The 23,126-nt window shown below is 37.3% G+C and overlaps 1 protein-coding gene across 1 annotated transcript in view; it reads right to left on the reverse strand.

Moving 5' to 3' along the window:
- The window catches only part of SPIDR (scaffolding protein involved in DNA repair), a 435,467-nt gene that overhangs the window by 11,501 nt on the left and 400,840 nt on the right, over positions 1 to 23,126 (reverse strand). The window contains 2 exon segments of the mRNA XM_023526085.1: positions 16,782 to 16,931; positions 17,679 to 17,892. Coding sequence (XP_023381853.1) covers positions 16,782 to 16,931; positions 17,679 to 17,892 — 364 coding nt within the window.

A 23,126-nucleotide genomic window follows, 5' to 3' on the forward strand; every position in this document is an offset into this window, starting at 1 on the left:
GAAGCCCACAGGTGGCTGGAGAGCAGGATAGGGAGCCTCTGTCTGTCTGTTCATCAGTGGGAACTGGTCACCACCCCAGCCTCTTTCATGGTGGTGCTGCATGTGAGACTGGGCCAAACTTTGCTATTTTATAGTTTGAGCTTTGTTTTCTCTTAATCTCTAGTTAAATGATTCTTATCAGAGCATCTCACAGGACTGTGATAGCAATCTGTTTACATACCCACCTGACCCACCCACAGGCTTATAGACAGCTTCAGAGAGAGATCTATAGGGAACTCTATGTTAAAATGGTGATGTGTGAAGGAAAATAATATAGGTCAGAAACTGGATCTACACAAAGTAAAGGAAGAGAATTAGAGAAGGAATAAATGAAGGTAAAACAAAATCTTTTACATTTGTTATTCTAAATTGAACTAAAAGATAATAGTTTGTTTAAATAATAATAACAAGTATTCAGTGATTATACCTTATGGGTAAGTGAAATGAATGACAGCAATGTTATGAGGGATGGAAAAGAGGAATTGAGAATAAAAAGTGTATACTATAAATTCTAGGGCAACTATTAAAAAAAATTTTAAAGATGTATAATTGGTATACTGAGAAAGAAGAGAAATTGGATAATATAAAATGCTCAATTAAAATAAGAAAAGACAGAAAGACACTGAAAGTAAAAAATGAGCAATGAATAGAAAACAATTATACATATGATAGATATTAATCCAAAGTATATATTTACTTTAAATGTAAATGATCTAAATACATAAATTAAAAGAGATGATCAGAATGAATAAAAAAAGCCAACTCTATGTTGTCTACAAGAAACTCACTTTAGATATAAAGACACTTAATGATTAAAGGTATAGGGAATAAAAAAGATATACTCTGCTAACACTAATAAGAGATTGCAAGAATAGCTATATTAATTTCAGACAACGTAGACTTCAGAGCAAGGAAAATTATCAGGGATAGAGAAAGGTATTAAATAATATTAAAGGGGTCAACTCACTAAGAAGACATAACAATCCTTGGTGTGTATGTGTCTAACAACAGACTTAGAATATATGAAACAAACTGATAGAGTTGCAAGGAGAGATAAAAAGCAAAAAAACAAAACCCACCATTACAGTCAAAAAGATGGAGTAGATAAACACCATGCTCACCTTCTCCTACCACCATATCAAAATTACAACTAAATTATAGAACAGCTACCCTTGAGAATCACCTGAAGACTAGCTGAATGATACTTCTATAACTAAGGGTATAAGGAAGAAGCCATGTTGATACTGGTAGGAAGGTCGGAGAAGACAAATGGACTGGTCTAAAACCCATGTGTGGCTGTTTAGAATCAGAAGGGCTATATCAGCTGCAGATATCCCCTCCTGAGACGTGACAGGTCCCTGCCACACGCTGGGCACCACAGACTGGAGCACCAGTGACAAGAGGAGTCACCAATACAACTAGCTATAAAAATTAGCAGGGGCTCAGTCTGAGTGAGACTGCTGTAGACCCAGGCAGCCTCTTAAAGGGCATGAGCACAGGCTCACCTGCACGCAAAAACTCACCTCAGCTCTAGAGAAGGGACAACAGCTCGAAAAGCCCTAGGGACATATAAGAGCAGCTCTCTTCCACACTAAAATGTTCATAAGTGCCATTGTTCTTTTATTGAGCTTTTCCTCCACACAGCCAGCGGGTGCAAGAGGCTGGCACTAAATCTGAGTCTCTATCAACCTGATTAATACCTTTCTCTGAGACTCTGATCCTACCTGGCCCTGTGCTAACCTAAAATCTCTCGAAGGTCCATAGACAAGCAACAACTGGCCTTGGCATGTCCTGTACCTCTTGCTTAGTGGTGCCATGCCTGGCAGCTGACCTCTGTTCACAGCATAACCATTCCCAGTCACCTCCAAGCCCAGCACAGGAAGCTACTAACTGCTGATCACTTCATAGCTCCTACCAGGTGGCCCTGGCCAGACACAGGCAGTGGATGAACTTGGCCTGCACCGGTACCCCTTCCAAGAGACTCTAGAACCTGGTGGCCAGCTTCAGACCACAATACAACACCACCCAATTAGTACCACAAATGGCATACCCAAACGATGGACTCAAGAGGCACCATGGCCCCACTACAACAAATATCGCTACATGGGGTCAACCCCCACACAACAGCTTGTCCACTGTAGTCACAGCCAGTCCTCACAGCCAGTCAGCCTAAGAGTCAATCTCACCCACTAATGTGCCAACAGCAATCAAGGCTCAACTACAATAGCAGAGTATATCCAAGGGACACACTTAGAGCACCTGGCTCAGGTGAACAGGGAGACTGTGCCACTGGGACCTACAGGACACCTACTGCATAAGGCCACTCTGCCAAGACAGGGAAACATAGCAGCTCTATTTATAAGATAGAAACAAATGCAGAGAGGCAGCCAAAATGAGAAGACAAAGAAACATATCCTAAGTGAAAGAACAGGACAAAACTCCAGAAAAGGCACTAAATGAAATGGAGGCAAGCAGTCTACCAGGTGCAGAGTTCAAAGAGATGGTAAACATAAAAGAGGGAAATAAAAACCATAAAAAGAACCAGTCAGAAATGGAGATACAATAACTGCAATGAAGAATACATTAAATGGGATCAACATCAGATTAGACGGAACAGAGGATCAAATCAGTGATTTGAAAGACAAGGTAACAGAAAACACCCAATTGAAACAGCAAAAAAATTTTTAAAAATGAAGACAGTTTAAGGGACATCTGAGATAGCATCAAACACAACAACATTTGTACCATAGGGATACCAGAGGAGAAAAGAGAGAGCAAGGGATTGAAAATCTATTTAAAGAAATAAAGACTGAAAACTTCCCTAACCCAGTGAAAGAAATAGTTATAAAGTCCAGGAAGTGCAGAGAGTCCCAAACAAGATGAACCCAAACAAGCCCACATTAAGACACATCATAATTAAAATGCCAAAGGTTAAAGACAAGAGAGAATCTTAAAAGTAGCAAGAGAAAGGCAGTTAGTTACTTACAAGGGAGCTCCCATAAGACTGTCAGTTAATTTCTCAACAGAAACTTGGCAGGCCAGAAAGGATTGGCAAGAAATATTCAAAGTGATGAAAAGCTAGGACCTAAAACCAAAATTACTCTACCAAGCAAGGCTATCATTTAGAATCAAAAGTGAGATAAAGAGCTTCCCAGATAAGAAAAAGCTGAAAGAGTTCATCACCGCCAAACAAGTGTAACAAGAAATGTTAACTCATTTCCTGTTTGTCCCAAGAATACTTGCTGGTGGTACTTGTGGCTGCAGCATTTACCCTGAGCTAACTTGTGGATTACAATCCTAACCTTATCCCCAAAGTTTGCCATAAAGTATCTTGCTTTTATTATTATTTTCGCATCGCTCTAGTATATCGATATTCTTTGGAAACAAATGACATCATTCTATTTATAGCATTCTGTTTTTTAGTAGTGGTATTGCCATTTACAAAATATAGTAATTCTCGATTGCTGGAAATGTCAAATCCTAGAAAACATAGCATTCCTATGTGTGATGTTAACATCATCCTCAAATAGTTTTTAGCTGAAGATTCATCTGATGAATCCATTTTATGTATATATTTCTGTTACATTAAGACTAGAGACAAGTTCTGTTTAGAAATAATTCCAAGAAGTTTTTATATTTTATTTTCACATTGAAAACCAGTCAGATTTGCTTCAACCTTGAAGAGTGTGTTTATGTAAAATTAAATTAATGCTGGGGGTGAGTTGCATTTTTTTTTCTAAACAGAAAATGGGTTAAGAAAAAGATGAAAAAAATTCCAAAAATATGAATAAGAAAATATTACAAAGAAAAAAAATCCTCACTGACAAAGGCAAACACATAACAAAAGCAGTGGATCAACTAACACTAAAGCTAGTACAAAGGTTAAAAGGCAAAAGTAGGAAGGTCACATGTAATTACAATGTAAATTAAGGAATACACATAAACACACACACAAGAAGTAAAAAATAACAACAAAAATATGAAATTAGAAGGGATAAGTTAAAATGGTAGTGGTTTTAGAATGTATTTTTAAGTTAAGTGACAATCAACTTAAAATAGACAGCTATAAACATAGCTTGGTACATATGAAGCACATGGTAACCGCAAACCAAAAATCTACAAAGAATACATAAAAGAAACAGAAAGGAATCCAAACACAATACTACAAGAGTTATGTCATCAACATACATGAGAAGAGGGCAAGAGAATAAGAAAGAAATAGAGAACTACAAAAACAATCAGAAAATGATTAGTAAAATGGCAATAACTACATATCTATCAATAAGTACTTTAAATAAAATTATATGCTCCAATCAAAAGACAAACAGATAAAGATGTGGTACATACACACAATGGAATATTACTCGGCCATAGAAAAGAACAAAATTTTACCATTTGCAACAACATGGATGGACTTAGAGGCTATTATGCTAACTGAAATAAGTCGGACAGAGAAAATCAAATACCATATGATTTCACTTATATGTGGAATCTAAAAAACAAAATAAACAAACATAACAGAAACAAACTCATGAACAAACTTATGGTTGCCAGATGGGAGGAGGTGTTGGGTGAAAAAGGTGAAGGGATTAAGAAGTATCAGTCATGGGAGTGTACAGTATAGCTTAGGGAATATAGTCGATAATATTGAAATAACTGTATGTGACCTCAGGTGAGTGCAAGACTTATTGGGGAGATCACTTTGTAAGCTATATAAATGTCTAACCACTATGCTGTAAACCTGAAACTAATGTAATATTGAAGGTCAACTGTAATCGAAAGAAAAACCCATTATTATATTTATATATTCTACTTGGAGACTTCCATACCCCTCTATCAGTGACTGACAGATCCATAAGCAGAAAATCATTAGGACATAGTTGAACTGAACAGCTCCATCATTCAACTGGATCTAATTGACATTTATAGAATGCTTCATCCAACAACAGCAGAATGAACATTCTTATCAAAAGTTCACATGGAACATTCATCAAGATAGACCACATACTGGGCTACAAAACACATCTTAGAAAATTTAAAAGTATAAAAATAGCACCAAATATGCTTTTAGACCATAATGGGATTAAACAGAAATCAATAACAGAAAAATAACTGGAAAACCCCAAAACATTTGGACATTAAACGACACACTCTAAATAACACATGGGTCAAAGAAGAACTCTCAAGAGAAATTAAAAAATATTCTGAACTACATGAAAACAACACATCAAAACTTGTGGGATGCAGCAAAAGCAGTGCTTAGAGAGAAATGGATATCACTAAATGCATATATTAGATAATATCTAAAATCAATAATCTATAAATTTTCATCTCAGGAAATAAGAAAAAGAAAGGCAAGTTAAAACCAAAGGAGAATATAATCAATAACAAAAATTAGAGCAGAAATGAATGAAATTGAAAACAGGAAATCAATAAAGAAAATCAAGAAACTCAAAAGCTGGTTTTCAAAAAAAATCAATAAAAATCGACAAACTTCTAGCTAGACATAGATGCAAAAGTTCTTAATAAAATATTAACAAATCTAATCTAACTATATAAAAAAGAATTATACCATGACTAATGGGATAGTTCAATATTAAAAAATCAATTAATGTAATCTATCACATCAATAGACTAAAGAGGAAAAATCATATGATCATATCAGTAGATATAGAAAAGCATTTGACAAAATTTAACATCCATTCATAATAAATACAATAATCTAAGTATTGAGGGGAGCTTCCTCAACTTGATAAAGAACAACATCTATAAAAATCTACAGTTGGAATAAACCAATAAAGATGTCGTGTGATTTAGGAAACAGTGAGCCGAACCTACAGGATTGATACAGGAGAGTCCCAGGACAATAGTTGAGAGCAGAGCTAGTGAAGACTGGTTCAGAGGGACAGAAAGCTCCAAAAGAGAAATTTTAAAAGAAAAGGATAAAGTCAATGATTTGACATCATTCTTAAGTATCTGGAAAAGAAATTATGGTACAGTGCAGGCAATGCAGGAAAATAAAGGTCATTATAAAATCCCATAAAAAAAATCATACAAGAAAAGAAATAGAAGTATGGTATACTATTTTTCTGTTGTCCATGTAAGAACGTGCAAACCTATAGAAAATTTTATAAAAGTTTGAGCCAAAGTGAGGACATGCCTAGAAACAAGCTCTTAAGGCATTGAAAAAATGTTCTGGAGAATGGCCAATTTGCAATTCTTTTTATACATTAGAATCAAAGAAGAGTACATGAAATCTATTGGTGGTAGAGTAAGGAGGTGGGAGAAAGCAAGACAAGGAAATCTCTGTGACTGGATAAAAAGAAAAATGGAGAGATACATACTTTTACATTGGTGGGTACGGTATTCCACATTTATGGTAAATAGGGATGGTATACAGACAATAAGATCATGTGCTCCCTTGAGGGTGGTTACATCTCCCAGGGGTCTGGAAAAGAGGATTACTCTGGTATTTCAAAGGTGTGTTAACCTAGATATTCAAGAACAATAAACAGGAATGGCTTAAGGCAAAGATAAACCTTTTACTAAGGAAGTTATAGTCCTGGGGTGTGACTACCCACCATGACTTGCCTAGTTAGGAATTTACTACCAGATCACCCTGTGTGGTTACTTTCTGTCACTGAGCTTGTCAGATTTATTACATAACCCCTTTTTTGATCACATGTTCGGTGAAAACTATTTATATAATCATCATAATAAAAATATCATTTTTTATTTCCTCTTTGAGAATCAACCCATAGACAAAGTGTGCAAGGCTTAATTATGGTTATAGAATAGAATATTATCACTCACCAATATAAAGCACAGAAATAACTGTAGGGTGGTGGAATGAAAGAGTGCAGTAAAAGGACAGGAGAGCTGATATTCTTTTCTTTCAAAGTGTGGAATAAAGAAATACTACCTTTAGCAGATGGAACAACAAACAAATGAACGAAACCCCTAAAGCTAACATCATACTTAATGTTGAGAATGCAGGAACAGAGCAAGGAAGTCCCATAATACTTCTATTCAACATGGTGCTAGAAGTCCTATCTAATGCAATAAGATAAGAAAAGAAAAGAAAAGGTATACAATTTGAGAAAGAAGAAAAAAAAACTGTTCTTGCTCATAGAGGACAGTTTTTCATATCTAAAACTATGAAATAATTGTAGCAAGGTTGTAAGATACAAGGTTAAAATACAAAAGTCAATTGCTTTCTTATATACTAGAAATGAAAAAATGGCATTTGAAATTAAAAACACAATACCATTTACATTAACACTAAAATAAATAAAATACTTAGGTATAAATGTACCAAAATATCTTTAAGATCTACATGAGAAAAACTACAAAACTCTGCTAAAAGAAATCAAAGATCTAAATTCATAGACAGATATTCCACGATCAGGGTCAGGAAGACTCGAAAGTACTAAATTTACAACCTAAGTTGATCTACAAATTCAAGACCATCCCAATCAAAATCCCAGCAAGTTATTTTGTGGATATCAACAAACTGATTTTAAAGTTTATACAGAAGGCAAAAAGACATAATAGCCAAGACAATTTTGAAGACTAAAAAAGTTGGGAGACTAACAATACTCAACTTCAAGACATACAGTAGAGCTACCGTAATCAGAACAGTGCGGTACTGGTGAAAGACAGAGAAATAAATCAGTGGAACACAATAGAGAGCTTAGAAATAGACTCACATAAATATAGTCAACTGGTCTTTGACATTTCAATGGAGACATTTCGATGGAGAAAGGATAGTTTGTTTGTTTGTTTGTTTTTAACAGTGTTAGAAGAACTGGACATACATGCGGGGAAAAAATGAGTTTTAAAAGAGTTCTTATGCCTTTTACAAAATTTAACTCAAAATGGATCATAGACTTAACTATATAATACAAAACTATAAAACTCCTAGAAGAAAATAGGAGAAAGTCTGGATAATCTTGGGTTTGATAATGAGTTTTTTTTTTTTTTTTAAAAAGCAAAACTCATAATTCATGAAAGAAAAAAATTGATGTGAGACTTAATTAAAATTAAAACTTCTGGTTTGCAATAGATATTGGTAAGAGAATAAAAAGACAAGCCATAGATTAGGAGAAAATATTTGCAAAAGATATATCAGGTAAAAGAACAAAAATATATGAAAGAACTCTCAAAAGTCAACAATAAGAAAATGAAAAATCCAATTAAAAATGTGCCAAAGACCATAACAGACACCTCACCAAAGAAGAGATACAGATGAAAAATAAGCTTGTGAAAATATGCTCAACATCATATGTAATTAGAGAATTCAAATTAAACAACAATGAAATACTACTATATACTGATTAGAATGCCAAAAATCTAAAACACCGACAACATCAAATGCTGGTGAGGTTGTGGAGCAACAGGAACTCTCACTCATTGTTGGTAGGAATGAAAAATAGAATAGCTACCTTGGAAGGTTAGTCTTGCAATTTTTTACAAAGCTAAACAGTCTTACCATTTGGTCCTGCAATTGCACTCATTGGTATTTACCTAAATGAGTTGAAAACATGTTCACAAAAACACCCACACACAAATGTTCAGGAGATGAATGGATAAATAAATTGTGGTACATCCAGACAATGAAATATTATTTGCCACTAAAAAGAAATGCACTATCAAGCCAAGAAAAGACACAAAAGAACCAATCTTAAATGCATATTGCTAATGAAAGAAGCCAATATGAAAAAGGCTATATACTGTGATTCCAACTATATGACATTCTGGAAAAGGCAAAACTATGGAGACAGTAAAAAGATCAGGGGTCACTGCCAGGGGTTTGCGGGGGCTGGGACAGAGAGGAAGGCATGATAAGTGGTTCAGAGGAGATTTTTAAGACATAAAAACTATTCTGTATGATACCATTATTGTTACATCAGTCAATAGAATACATCTGTCAAAACCAACAGAACTGTCCAACATAAAGAGTGAACCCTGGCTTCACTGGGTGTGGGGGCTCTAGCCTTGGCCATTCTAGCTCACTCCCTGAGCAATTCTCCCTGGTCATCCCAGTGCCCTGGAAGGCTTTAGCTACTTGGAGAAGGTGAATCATCTGCTATTGGCCTTGATGGCCATGGTGGGACTGGCTGGACATGACTGACACTTAAAGCCCTTCCACAACACTTAAACTGGTGGGCCACCTCCCTGCTGGAGCAACTGGGCCACTGGAGCAACCTGTGGTTCCTAGGACATTTGTTAACTGAGTTGTTGCAAGAGAACTAGAACTTCTGGTTGAAAAAATCTGTGTTCAGTGCCATCTCTCTGCCCGGCAGACCATTTTCCCTTCTGGCACTCATTTCCTCCCAGCCCACTATCTTCAACTTTCACATGGAGCTCTCATAGGAAGGAGCTGTGAGGTTCCCAAATGATTCCACTTCAAAAGAGCCAAAGATAAGTAAAATGCTTTAAACATATGTATTAAGTGACCAAGAAAGGAAAAAGCATCTAATCGGAAAAGATGAAGGCACAGAAAATAGCTTTTCATCTTTTTTAAAAATATTTTTTTATTTTTAAATTACAGTTGGCATACAATATTATATCAGTTTCGGATGTATAACATAATGATTAGACATTTATGTAACTTACAAAGTGATTGCCCTGATAAATCTAGTACTCACCTGACACCATACATAGTTATTACAATATTATTGACTATATTCCTTATGCTATACTTTATATCCCCATAACTATTTTGTAACTACCAATTTGTACTTCTTAATCCCTACCCCTTTCTCACTCTCCCAAATTCCCTTCCATCTGGCAATCATCAAAATGTTCTTTGGATCTATGAGTATGTTTCTATTTGTTTATTTTGCTCTTTAGATTCCACATGTAAGTGAAATCATATGGCATTTGTCTTTCTCTGCTTGACTGGCTCCACTCAAAACAATACCCTCTGGGTCCATTCATATTGCTACAGATGGCAAGATTTCATTTTATTTTATGACTGAGTAATATTCCATTGTATATATGTACCACTTCTATTTTATCCATTCATCTATTGATGAACACCAAGGCAGCCTCCATATCTTGACTATTGTGAATAATGCTGCAATGAATATATAAATTCGCATGTCCCTTTAAAGTAGTGTTTTGAGTTTCTTTAGATAAATACCCAGTAGTGGGATAACTGAGTCCTTCTTATTCTCTTGTTATAGCTTTTGTTTTAAAGTCTATTTTGTCTGGTATAAGTATTGCCGCCTCAGCTTTTTGTTTGTTTCCAATTTCATGAAACATCTTTTTCCATCCCTTTTCTTTGAATCTATGTGTGTCTTTTGATATGAAGTAAGTCTCTTGTAGGCAGCATATGTAAGGGTCTGGTTTTGTTATCCATTCAGGCACCCTATCTTTTTTACGATTTCTTTTTCAGATTCATTGAAATATAATAGACAGTTGCTTGTATTTACATTGCATAATTCAATGAGTTTTTTAAATTATAGTTGGCATATGTTAATATACCAATTTCAGTTGTATAGCCTAATGATTGGAGGTCTATATAACTCACAAAGCGATCCCCCCACTAAATCTAGTACCCCTCTTACACCTTACACATTTATTACATTATTAACCATCTTATCCACGCTACACTCAACATCTCCATGTCTATTTTGTAACTATCCATTTGTACTTCTTAATCCCTTTGTCCTTGTTCACGATTCCTCCAAACCCCCTCCCATCTAGTAGCCCTCAAAATATTCTCTTATCTATGAGTTTATTTCCACTTTTGTTGTTGTTTATTTTGTTCTTTAGATTCCACATTTATGTGAAATCATGCGATATTTACCTTTATCTGACCCATTTCATTCAGTGCAATACCCTCTAGGTCCATCAAAGCAATATCTTTTCCCATCCCCTTCCTTTTAGTCTGTGTGTGTCTTTTAATCTGAAGTGAGTTTCTTGTGGACAGCATATGTAGGGGTCTTGTTTTCTTATCCATTCAGCCATTATACCTTTTGGTTGGAGCACTTAATTCTTTTCTATTTGAGGTATTTGTTGATAGGAATGTGGTTATTACCATTCTTTATTCCTGTTTTTGATACATGTATGTTCTTCTTAAAGAAGTCCCTCCAACATTTTGCATAATACTAGCTTGGTGTTAATAAATTCCTTTAGCTTATTTTTGTCTGGGAAGCTCTTTATCTATCCTTCTACTCTAAATGATAGCTTTGCTGGATAAAGAATTCTTGGTTGTAGATGATCCTGGGTTTTTATCACGTTGAATATTATTTGCCAAGCGCTTTCGTCCTGCATAGTTTCTTTTGAGAAATCAGCTGCCAGTCTTATGGGTTCTCCCTTGTAGATAACTAACTGCTTTTCTCTTGCTGCTTTTAAGATTCTCTCTTTGTATTTAACCTTTGGCATTTTAATTATGATGTGTCTTGATGTGGGCTTCTTTGGGTTCCTCTTTCTTGGGACTCTCTGAACTTCCTGGAATTGTATGTCTATTTCCTTCACCAAATGAGGGAAGTTTTCCATCATTATTTCATCAAATAGCTCTCCAACATCTTGTTTTCCTTCAGGTCCCCCTATGACATGGATATTTCTACAGTTAATAGTGTGCCATAGACTCCTTAAATTATTTTTATAGTCTTATCTTCTTTTTTCTTGCTGTTCTGATTAAGTGTCCTTGGCTTCCCCATACTCTATACCAGTGGTTCAATTCTCTTCTCTTTCCACTCTGTTTATTCTATCTAATATACTCTTGATTTCAGATGATGTGCTCTTCATTTCTGACTGGTTCTCTTTTATAATTTCCATTTCCATTTTTATGTTTTTTATCTCTTTGTGAAAGTTCTCACTGAGTTCATCTATACTTCTCCTAAGTTCATTGAGCAACTTTATAACCAGTGTTTTGACCTCTGCAGCTGTTAGATTGCTTGACTCCATTAGTTTTGGATCTCTGTTCTGTTCTCTCATATGGTTTCTGCTTCTTTGTCTTCCCATTTTGGCTGCCTTTTCATCTCTGTTTCTCTTAAGTCTCCTGGTCTGATTAGTGCGGCTTCATATGGTAGGTGTCCAGTGACACAGTCCTGAGAGGGGTTCAGCTGCAGGCCAAATTTTAGTCCAAGCCTGTGCCCCTCCAGGACCACCTGTTAAGATTCAGCAAGCAATCCATAGATGCTGTGCTTATAGTTTTGCCTCAAGAAACCACCCCAGAAATTGAGGTCAGCTGCCTAGTGTGAGTCTTGGCGCTGCTCAGCAAGGAGCACCTCACTCTCCGAGGATACACCTGTATGTGGTTGGGTGGGACCGAGAATAGAAGGAGGTAGAGTTTCAAGGAATCCTCTGGGCAGAGAAACCTCTGTTATCTAGTTTGATGACGTCTCAGCTATGGCAGTGCTGCGTTCACACACTGGGAATGGGGAGGGCTCCACAGAGGAACAATGGATACCGCCGGCATTTCTGCCCAGGAGAAAGCCTCACCTCCGGCCCTCACTCCGACAATGCAGTGTCCTTTTGTAAGTCCCTGGTGGCTCCTGAGCAGCCCACACAGCGCTGGTGCTCAGAGTGAGCAGATCTGTTACCAGGAAAGTCCGCTTGGACACGGCCCCTATAAGAGGCATCTGCAGATGCTGCAGCTTCTGTCCCATTCAGCTGCTGGGGACTGGGCAGCCTCACATCCCCTCCCCATCCTACCTTCTCCTGTTGCAGGGTGATTTCTTATTTCTCTCCTTAGTTGTATGGCTTATTCATCTAGATCTCAGGCAATTTTTCCTTGCTGTTTTGCTCCTTGTTTCCGTCACGACTTTGATTTGTTTGCCAGAGGGATGAACAGAGCCTCTATCATCTACACCATGATTTTCCTCCTAACTTTTCATCTTAATACAAGTGAAATATATAAGCCACCTCAAGTCTATTTAGTCTACTGTTTAGAAACACCATTCTTTTTCTCTACTCATAACACCTTGGGGAATTCTAGCTAAAGGAAAAAAAGTCAATTTCCTGAATTCTTGGCTTTAAGTCGAGAAGAGAGTAGAATGAGAAATGGACAGATGGGAAAGGTCATTTATAACCGATATGCCCTTTTTATTGTGTAATGGAAGGAAGAACCATGGCATCAGTAGTGCATGCACACTGATGAAGCCCTAGAATAAAAGTACAGACCCAGATAGCAATGCTTTGCTGTCTGCAATGTGACCAGGGTAGACGGCGGCATAGAGTGTTCCAGCTGCTCTGGTCCTTAAGTGTATCAGATACGTGGACACCACACAAGTACCCAGGTAGTTGTTTTCCATTAAGGCTGATGACAGCAGGCCCTGTCCTCTGGCTATCCTTCACTTTAGGTAAGTAATATATTTAGTAAAGGCCACAAAGATTTGGAGTAATGTATCATTTTCAGTACATAGTCTTATGTACAGGATCCTATGTGGCTCTTCTTCCAATGCTTAGATTCTTAAGGGTCTGAAGCCCTTATCCCTGGGCCATCTATGTTTGTCCTATGCTACCAGGAATAGAGCTTCATGATAGACTGAATTGCTTATTGTTTATTTTAAAAAAATATTTAGTCCTCATCTCCTACATGAAGGTTCTGTTTGCAGTAAAGTGGGGCTTAAGGATCCATGAGCACCATCAGTGTTCCCAGCAGCTGCCACCACATCATAATGCCCACTACATGGTCTACTGCACAAAGACACGTGAGGCTATATCTAGCCATCTAGAATAAAGCTCCTTCTGTATTCCAACAGCTAAGCCCTGTTGTGACAGGCATACCCTCGTGAGAGAATAAAGGGAATGACAAGTGAAATGCAAACATCATCTAAGTGCAAGCCAGCAGCCTCTCTGGATGGTGCTTACTACCTGATGACCAAGATGTTTAAGGCCAGGTGCCGGGATTCAGTTGCGCTATCTGGAGAGTGAGAGAATAGAGGAAGATGAGGAGATTTTGCCTGTGACAGGTTGTGAAGTTAGAAAGCCAAGGGCTTCTTTGTCCCCACAACTCAGAGTACTTGGCAGCTGGAGAAATCTTGGTGTCCTTTTATGGGCAGTATTGCCAAAATGGCCAAATTCTCGTTTGTGAGTTCCCCTTTATGAGACTCCCTGAAGATTCGCAATTAACACTGTCCCTCTCAAGAGAGGTTACAATGGACAATGGATTTTTCACACCTTGGGTTATATTTTCCTGAAATTGCCCTTTGGTCATTTTGTTTGTACTCAGAATTCCTAAATCTCTCCATTCTTATAGTTCTGTCTCTTTGGATGCAGTTACCTTCTATAGATACCTTTCCCCAAGCACGGAGGAATTACATATTCTTCCTAGTTTTACTTTTATACCTCCTTCTATCAATGTGAAAACTACATAAAAACAACAAAACTATACTCCAAAGAATAGAAAATATGTGTCCAATCAAAAGCTTTACATGAATATTCATAGCAGCATTATTCATAATATAAAAAAATGGACATCAACTAATGAATGTCCATATGATAAAATATTCAGCCATAAAAAGGAATGGAGTACTGATAAATACTACACTGTGAGTGAATCTTGAAAATGTTCTGCTAAGTGAAAGTAGCCAGAAACAAAGAACACATATTATATGGTCCCATTCATATGAAATGTCCAGAATAGGCAAATCCAAAGAGACAGAAAACAGATTTAATGGTTGCCAGGGATTAGGCAGAGAGGGGAGTGACTGTTAATAGACACAGGGATTTCTTTTGAGGGGTATGAAAATATTATGGAACTAGTTAGTGGGGATAGTTGCACAACTGCATGAATATACCAGAAACCATTAGATTGTATACTTTAAGAGGGTGAATTTTATGGTACATGAATTCTATCTCAATTAAGCTGTTATTAAAAAATAGAATGCCACTTTGTTTTCAAAGCCATTCAGATGTCAAGAGACAAGAGAAAGTAAGAGTTTGCACAACATCGTGAATGGACTAAATGTCACCTAATTGCTCACTTTAAAATGGTTAATTTTATGTTTTTTGTAAGTCTCACCTATAAATTATTATTACTTTTTAAATATGAAGTTCTTCAGAAATTAGAAAAATCAGGTCTTCTTTCCCTAAAAGTATCTACACATTATCCTCTTTGGCATCTCTGTGGCAATCACTGGCTATAGTTAAGAATGAGGTAAGTACAAAACCCTTCTTTGAAAGCCATCTCCTCAGGTACATACATATTTTCTCATAAAACAGTGGTGGTCCTCATAGTCTTATAATAAAAGTTTCCTATATAGCTTAAGCATTATGGGGTATGACTTTCAGCTGTGGGGCAGAGAACACCCTCATCCTTCTCTCTCCTCTGAGCCCTTGGCCAATTCTGGGCTCCAAGAGAGGTGAGGGGGATGGGAAGAGAACAGATATCAACCAATGAGAATTGAAGGTGGAAAGGAAGTAGGCAGCAAGCTGTGGGCAGGCTCTTGAAGACCACACGCAGTGCGTCAGTTCTGGGGTGCCCGTCTGCACCGTGTCCTCTTTCCTCACAGTTCATCTTCACAGGGGCACTACATAGCTGGGCTTGGAGGAGTCACTGCACACAGTCCCTTCATCCTCCAAAGACTTTTGATTTGCGCAATTCATCTTCCTGCCCAAAATCATTCCCTACTTTGCACCATAGTCTATCAATGGTGCTGACAGAATTGCTTTATTTTTAAGACAAAAACCTGATCACATAGTCTCCTTAGTATGGCTGGGGAAAGCAGAACAAGACAGAGCCAGCTCTGTACCATAATGGCCCTTCCCCTCCTCCAGCAAATGATGAAACTTATACAACTGCTCTCGGCACCGCTAGGATTTTTTTGTATGCCCTCCCATTTGCCCAGAAGACCTTTATCAACTCTGCCTGAAAAATCCTGATGGTCTCAAGGCCACCCACCCACTGCCGTCACTGCATCTAGCCCATCTAGCACTCTGCTGGCCACCTCCATCTGTGGCAGTGGAAGCAATGAGATGTCTATCATCACTAGTTTGTGAGTGCTTTAAACTCCAAAAGCCTCATGTGCATTATCTCATTTAATTTTCAACAATGTTTTAAGGTTGATTCTGTTACCCATGTTTTACAGATGAAAAAATGGAGGACCCAGATGACAAGCGACTTGTTAAAGTCTGCTTTCTTCATGACCATTAGGCTCTCACTTCTCCTCATCAAATCACAATCTTAGTTACCTTTTGGGACTAACATTAAAAAGAGATGCACAGGAAAGAAAATGGCCTCAACACAATGGACAAGTACTTGATCTCACAAGCTGACAAGGGGAATGTGAATTAAAGCAATAATGAGATCATAGTTTTTCCTGTTCATAAAAATCATAAAAAGTTTCAGAAATCGAGTGACAGGCAAGAATGGAGGAAACAGGCCCTCATAGACATTACTTTTGGAATTGTAAATTTTTCTACACTCTTTGAAAATTAATTTAGTAATATCTTTTAATGTTAAGGATAAAAATCCTATAGTGCAGCTACTTTGGAAAACATTGGCATTTCAGCAAAAAGGTTAATTTAAACACAGGGTTACCATATGACCTAGCAACTCCATTCCTGGATACATACCCCAAATTTGAAAACAGATGTTCAAACAAAAATTTTTCCACAAATATTTCTAGCAGCATTGTTTAGCCAAAAAAAAAAAAATGGAAAGAATACAATGTCCATCAATTGATGAATGAATAAACAAATTGTGGTACATCCACACAAGGAAATATTCAGCCATAAAAAGAAATGAAGTGCTGACACATGCTATATCAAGACTGACTACTCACCTTAAATGCTGCAAATGGAGTTGACCTGAGTGATATAACCCAGTTCATCAAGTTTCACAGGGTCAGGCAGCACCCAGGAGTGAGCACTAGAGACCACATCCAAAAGGGACTTTGGAAGCAAGAGGACAGTTCGTTCAACACAAACAATCTGACTTGCCAATAGAGACACTTCATATCATTAAAGTATTGAAGAGAAAACTAGTTCTCCTGCCCATAAACACAGTGTACTTTGCCAGCCTCCTATGAGTCATGTGGGCCAAGGGGCACAGCTGTGGGGTCCATCGTTGTGTCCAGAGACACACCCACTGAGCAGAAAGGAAGCCCCAAAGCTGCCAGCATGCTAAGCTGAAAAAGCACACAAATACTAGATTCAAATTCAATTCAGAAAGTTGAATTTTGTGGTATGCAAATTATACCTCAGTAAAAATATATATACATACATATACATACACATACATACATACATACATACATACATACATACATACATACATACATACATACAGTTGAGAGGGTCCTAGTTTGATTCCTGGAAAAAAAGAGCTGACTGAGCTAAGCATATATGTTTACAATTTGTATCTTTTTCTTTTTAAAGTGATGTTCCAGGCAATGGCTTTAGGTGGCTTCTGTATCTGTAAAGTGTGCCACCAACTGACAGTCCATGAGTAACCAATGACACCTTTCATAGGGCGTGTCAGCAGTACAAAGAATTCTGGTTCTAAGTGGCATGACAGGGGTCAGTGAAAGCCTGAGGCTGATACCATAGGCCTAGTTTCACTCCACATGCCATGCCCGCAGTGGGTTTAGTGAAAAGGGCAGCAGTTCCAGAGGAAAAGAGAGAAATCTACAAGCCAGAAAGCCATTTTGTGGCATCTGTCAGTTGTCAAGAAGAAAGTATACCCTGGTCTTGGAGAGCATCTCTGAAGAAAAAGCTGTGAAGGGCAGCCTTGGTGAGCATTTCCAGGACTTCCTGGCCCAGCACACATTAGGAAGACACACAGACCGGAATGGTTTTAGGGAGACCAGAGTTATTTTCATTCTGCATTTGCAGGGCGACATCAGTCACTGTCAGCCAAATCTCCCTTTGCTCCAGAAGAAGCAAACTGTTTAGCTACAAGGCACAGTCAAGACTATTAACTTAATAGCTATTCTTATATCCAAAATTATTTTTTTAAAAGCAATAATCTTGGATGACTATCATTAACATTATTAGGTATCATTTCAACAAGTATTTTAAAACATACAATAGACTTTATATGTCTTGATCACTAACTCCTATTGACACAGCTGTGCCCTATGAGCCCCAACCTTGTACCTGGTTAAAGGCCTCCTTTGCTGGGATATGTTCTACAATTGTATCTGCTGACATGCCCTTCCTTGGTATGACTCTACTTGTCTTCTGACCTACTCAGGGATAATTCATTGTGTTTGCCTCCTGATCCCATGTTTGTATACTATAATGCTAGTTACCACTTTGTTTTATATTTAGTACATATACATTCTTCTCTCCTGCTAGATGTAAGTTTCCTAAGGGTTAGGGATTGCTATAAACTGAATGTTTATAACCCCCCTTTTTTTCTCCATCCAGATTCATGTGTTGAAGTCCTAACTTTTGATGTAATGGTAATGGGAGTTGGGGCATTTGGGAGGTAATTACATCATAGGAGTAGAGGTCTCGTGATGGGATTGGTGCCCTTATAAGAAAAGACATGAGAGAACTTGCTTCTTCTCTCTGCTCTCTATATTGTGAGGATACTAGGAGATGTCCTTTTGTAAACCAAGAGGAGGGCTTTCATCAAGAAGTTGATCAAAATGAGAGCCAGATTTCTCACTGTTTAATAAATATGGAATTAAGAAACCCTAGAGTCAATTCTAAGGTCTAGAGTTGGAGGTATTGGTATAAATAATGGAGAGATAGATAGATGATAGATAGATAGATAGATAGATAGATAGATAGATAGATAGATAGATAGATAGACAGATAGACAGATGGATAGATGGATAGATGGATAGATGGATAGATAGATAATATAGATAGATAGATGATGATGATGAGAGAGAGAGAGAAAGAGAGAGAGAGAAATACAGATGGATTTATGTGTATGTGTACATGAGTATACCTACATACACTTCCTTGTTCTGTACATTGAGAGGGCCTGGAAGCAATGATAAACCAGTAGCAATGAGCTCACCTTGTACCCAGATTTTGGCTTCTAAATGCCATTCTCTATTAAAATTAACTAGGGCTCCTGAAAAGATAGCTGATTTTAGAGCAAAGAAAGAACAAGATGAGTCTAAAATATCTTATTGTGTCAGAAAGTAAGGAAGTACTTGAAGAATGATGAGAACATATCCAAAGGACACAGGAGCCAGCTTGAATCTGAGCATCAAAATAAACAATAGAAACAGATTATAACCCCCTGAATAAAAATATACACTGGTCTATACTGATATAAATAAGTGAATACATAAATCAGGGGAAAAAAAAGACTATTTAATGCAGAAGAAATGCTAGAATTAGACGATTACCATTTGGCCACTATCAGAGTGATAATTCAGGCAAGAATCATTTGCATGTTAAAATGAGTGGGTAAAAGTTTGATAAGAAATAGGATATTTATATAGTCTCAATGTATCTTCCCACAAGATATTTATTAGACAGTTATTAAATAATAATTATGAAATATGTATTAGTTATCTTTAGAGTGGAGAAACCTGTAAAATACCACATTAATCAACTGATAAACTATCATAGCACTTGGATAAATCAACTGTATGCCTCTTGAAATGAACACAGTATATTTATGTGGTGTTCCTGTAAAAAATGCATAATCTGAATCTATTCATGAGATAATATCAGGCAAATCTAAATGGAGTAACATTCAATAAGGTAACTGGCCACTGTTCCTCAAAACTGTCAAGGTCATAAAATATAAGCAAAGATGAAGAAATGTTCCATTTGAAGGCGATCAAAGAGACATGACAACTAAGTGTAATACATAATCCTGTGCTGAACCATGGAATTATTAACAATTTGGGGAAAAAATGGCAAAATCACATTTTTAAAAATGGTAGATATCTCAGGAAGGGCAAAGATTTATTTCTACAAGATTATCTGAAGTTGAGAGTTCCTCTGACAGTCTTCAAAGATATTTTTAGATATTCTTTGTAAATACTCTGGATTTGGCTTGTCTCTTTTTCAATCTCTTGATGAAACCAAATAGTCTAATTTCCTTTGAAATTAACAAACTATCTTTACCACTGGGTTATGAACAAAGTCAGTGACAATAGTATCCTCTCTAAAAAGACAAAAATAATCAATTCAAAGCACTACTTATCAATCTTATTGCTAAAATTTTATTAAAAACAAATCTTTTCTACACAAAAATATTCAATTAATTTTTGACAAAGTTATGAAAGCAATTCAATGGAGGAAGAATAGCTTATCAACAAATAGCACTGGAATGAGTAGACATCCATTGGCAAAAAATGGAGTTTGACCTAAACCACACACATTAAACAAACAAACAAAAAAAAAATCCATCATGGACTCAATGTAAAATTATAAATCTTCTATAAAATCACATAAAAGATAAACTTTGAGACCTAGGACAAGGCAAAGAGACTTGTCTTAGACTTGACCACAAAAGTGGGATCCAAAAAAGAAAAAGTTGATAAATTTGATCACATAAAAATGTAAAACTTTTGCTCTGCAAAAACTCTTGTGGAAAGTATAAGGAGCCAAATTACAGACCCTGAGATACATTTACAAATTGTGTATCTGACAAAGACTTTGTATATAGAATGTATGAAGTACTTTAAAAACTCAACAGTAAGAAAACAAAGAAATAAGCAAATCAATTAGAAAATGAGCAAAAGACACATACAGACATTTCACCAAAGAGGATGGCAAATAAACATCTGAAAAAATGTTCAACATTATTCATTCTTTGGATGAACCTATGGAGAATTATGTTAATTGAAAATAGACACTCACAAAAGGAGCTGTTATGGGTTGAACTGTGACCCTCCAAAGAGATCTATTGAAGTCCTAACTCCAGTATCTCAGAATGTAACCTTATTTGGAAATAGGGTCTTTACAAATTTAACCAAGTTAGGATACCATTACAGTGGGTCTTAATCTAATATGACTCTTGAACTTATAAAAAGAAGAAATTTGGATGAGGGAAGACCATGTGATCAGACACAGGGTGCAGATGGTTATGAGTCTAGAACGATGCATCTACAAGCCAAGGGAGGCCAAGAATTGCCAGCAAACACCAGAAGCTGGAAGAGGAAAGAAAGAAATCCCCCCTAGAGCTGTCAGAGGGAGCATGGTCTTGCTGACACCTCAAGAAAGGCATTTCCGTTGTTTTAAGAAATCTCATTTTTGGTACTTTGCATAGCAAGCCTAGGAAACTAATATCAGTATAAACTACATGGTTATTTTATGTAACCATCATAAAATAACACAATTATAATGATAAGAACAGATTAGTGATTGCTATGGGTTGGGGATGGGTGTGGCTATAAGGGAAACATGAGGGAGTCTGTGGTACAGTTGAGTATATTGGTTGTAGTGGGGGTTATGCAAGGCTATACATGTGACAAAATTGTATAAAGGTACACGTGCACCTAACTATGACTGGTGAGATCTGAATCAGCTCCATGAATTGTGCCAATATCAGTCTCTTGATTTTGGTATTGTACTGTGGTTATTGTAGGTGCGGTATGTGGCATGGAGGAGGGTGTGTAGAAATTTCTAATATATTTCTTTACAATAAACTGTGAACCTATAATTACTGTGAATCTAAAAATTTTGAATAATCAAAATAAAAGTTAAGTATAAAAAATATCTTTCACTTTCATGACTTAGTTATTAGTATAATGGAAATAAAACTGAATCTTTTTTGATAACTCAGGTTCTTTTAGTGTCTCATGGCGCTATTCTAAAAATCAATTGTCAATATAGAATGTGTAGGCTTAACCATAGAGTGCACTGACCAAGGACTTAGCTTATTTCAATTCCTCCCTGAGGAAGTTGAATTTTGGTGATTCTTTCCCACAAAAGCAGAATACAGGAGATATAAAGAATTTTAGTGAATCGAGGAATCTGTCTGGTTGGGCTCCAAGTCCTTGACTGTTTACTAAGTACCACCAGACTTTCAGTACACAACCCCACAGAAAGCCATGCTTGCAGGCAGGCTGTACCTGAGCTGATGGGAGCCTATTTCTTAGCAGAATAGTTAAGACAAGAGGGGACCATTGTTCTCAGCCCTGATGCAGGGCTCCTTCACAAAGTAAGTCAGATGGCCTGCAGTTTGTCTCTCTCTGCTCTAGGGCTCCCCTTCAGTGGGATGGATGATTGAGATATGGCTATTGTATAAGCATTTGACACTTGCTTTCTTTACCCTCTACCTCTGGTCCCAGCTGCAAAGCTGTGGGCACATTAGACTCTGTGGGCAGGAGCATGTGGTGTAACAGCCACAAGATTGCTATTTGTGTTACTGAGGACAGCATTTTATCTGCAGTGTAAATGGCAGCTGCACAGTGAACCACTGCCTGATATCACATCCCTACAACTTGAAATGCGCTTTGGAATAATAGGAATATGCCAGGTGCCAGGTGTGTTTTAACACACTGAGTGTCCAGCAGACAATGGGCAGAGGAATGCACAGTCAACCTTCAGTTCACCTCAGACTTAAAAAGTAATAGACACATCAGGTGCCCAGACCTTGTCTTCACTAAGGGCCTGTCCCCCTGCCAGTTGAGCCAGATGCTGGGATGGCTCACAAGGAGCACTGTTGAGTGAGTAATGTCAACTACTCTTTTCTTCCTTAGAAGAAGCACGAATTAGCTGACAGATGACTAAAAAGTAAACAGAGAAAAGGAAAATAGGACTGAACAATGGAATGTTCTCTATATTTCTCAGGTGACTGAAACATGGATGTTCCTCTATGATCTAATGTCCAGCAGAAGCTTCTTGCAGAACTTATATCATGCGTTGAACTTGCCAAGAACAACTCTTCCCCTTGTTTACTTGTAGCTGATCTGTTGAGTGGCAAGGAAGCAAACGACAAGCTCCTCTAGGCCACCACTCCCTGGAGCTGCCCACGGCTCACAGGAGCCACAGGGTTTTCTTCAGCTATTGAAGGCTCTCAGAACCGTTGAAGAGTTCTGAAAAGTGGCTGATCTCAGTACTGAGATTTCTACTTTCACCCCATAAATGAGGTTTCAGCTCTTCTTTCCTTTATACAACCTACCTATGTATCAGAAGAGGAACTAGCATTACTGGGGTGAGACTCTTTCGGGCCAAGGTTATGCATGGGTCATTCTATACCCTAG

Source organism: Pteropus vampyrus, unplaced genomic scaffold (genome assembly GCF_000151845.1).
Source record: "Pteropus vampyrus isolate Shadow unplaced genomic scaffold, Pvam_2.0 Scaffold702, whole genome shotgun sequence".
Classification (NCBI taxonomy): Eukaryota; Metazoa; Chordata; class Mammalia; order Chiroptera; family Pteropodidae; genus Pteropus; species Pteropus vampyrus.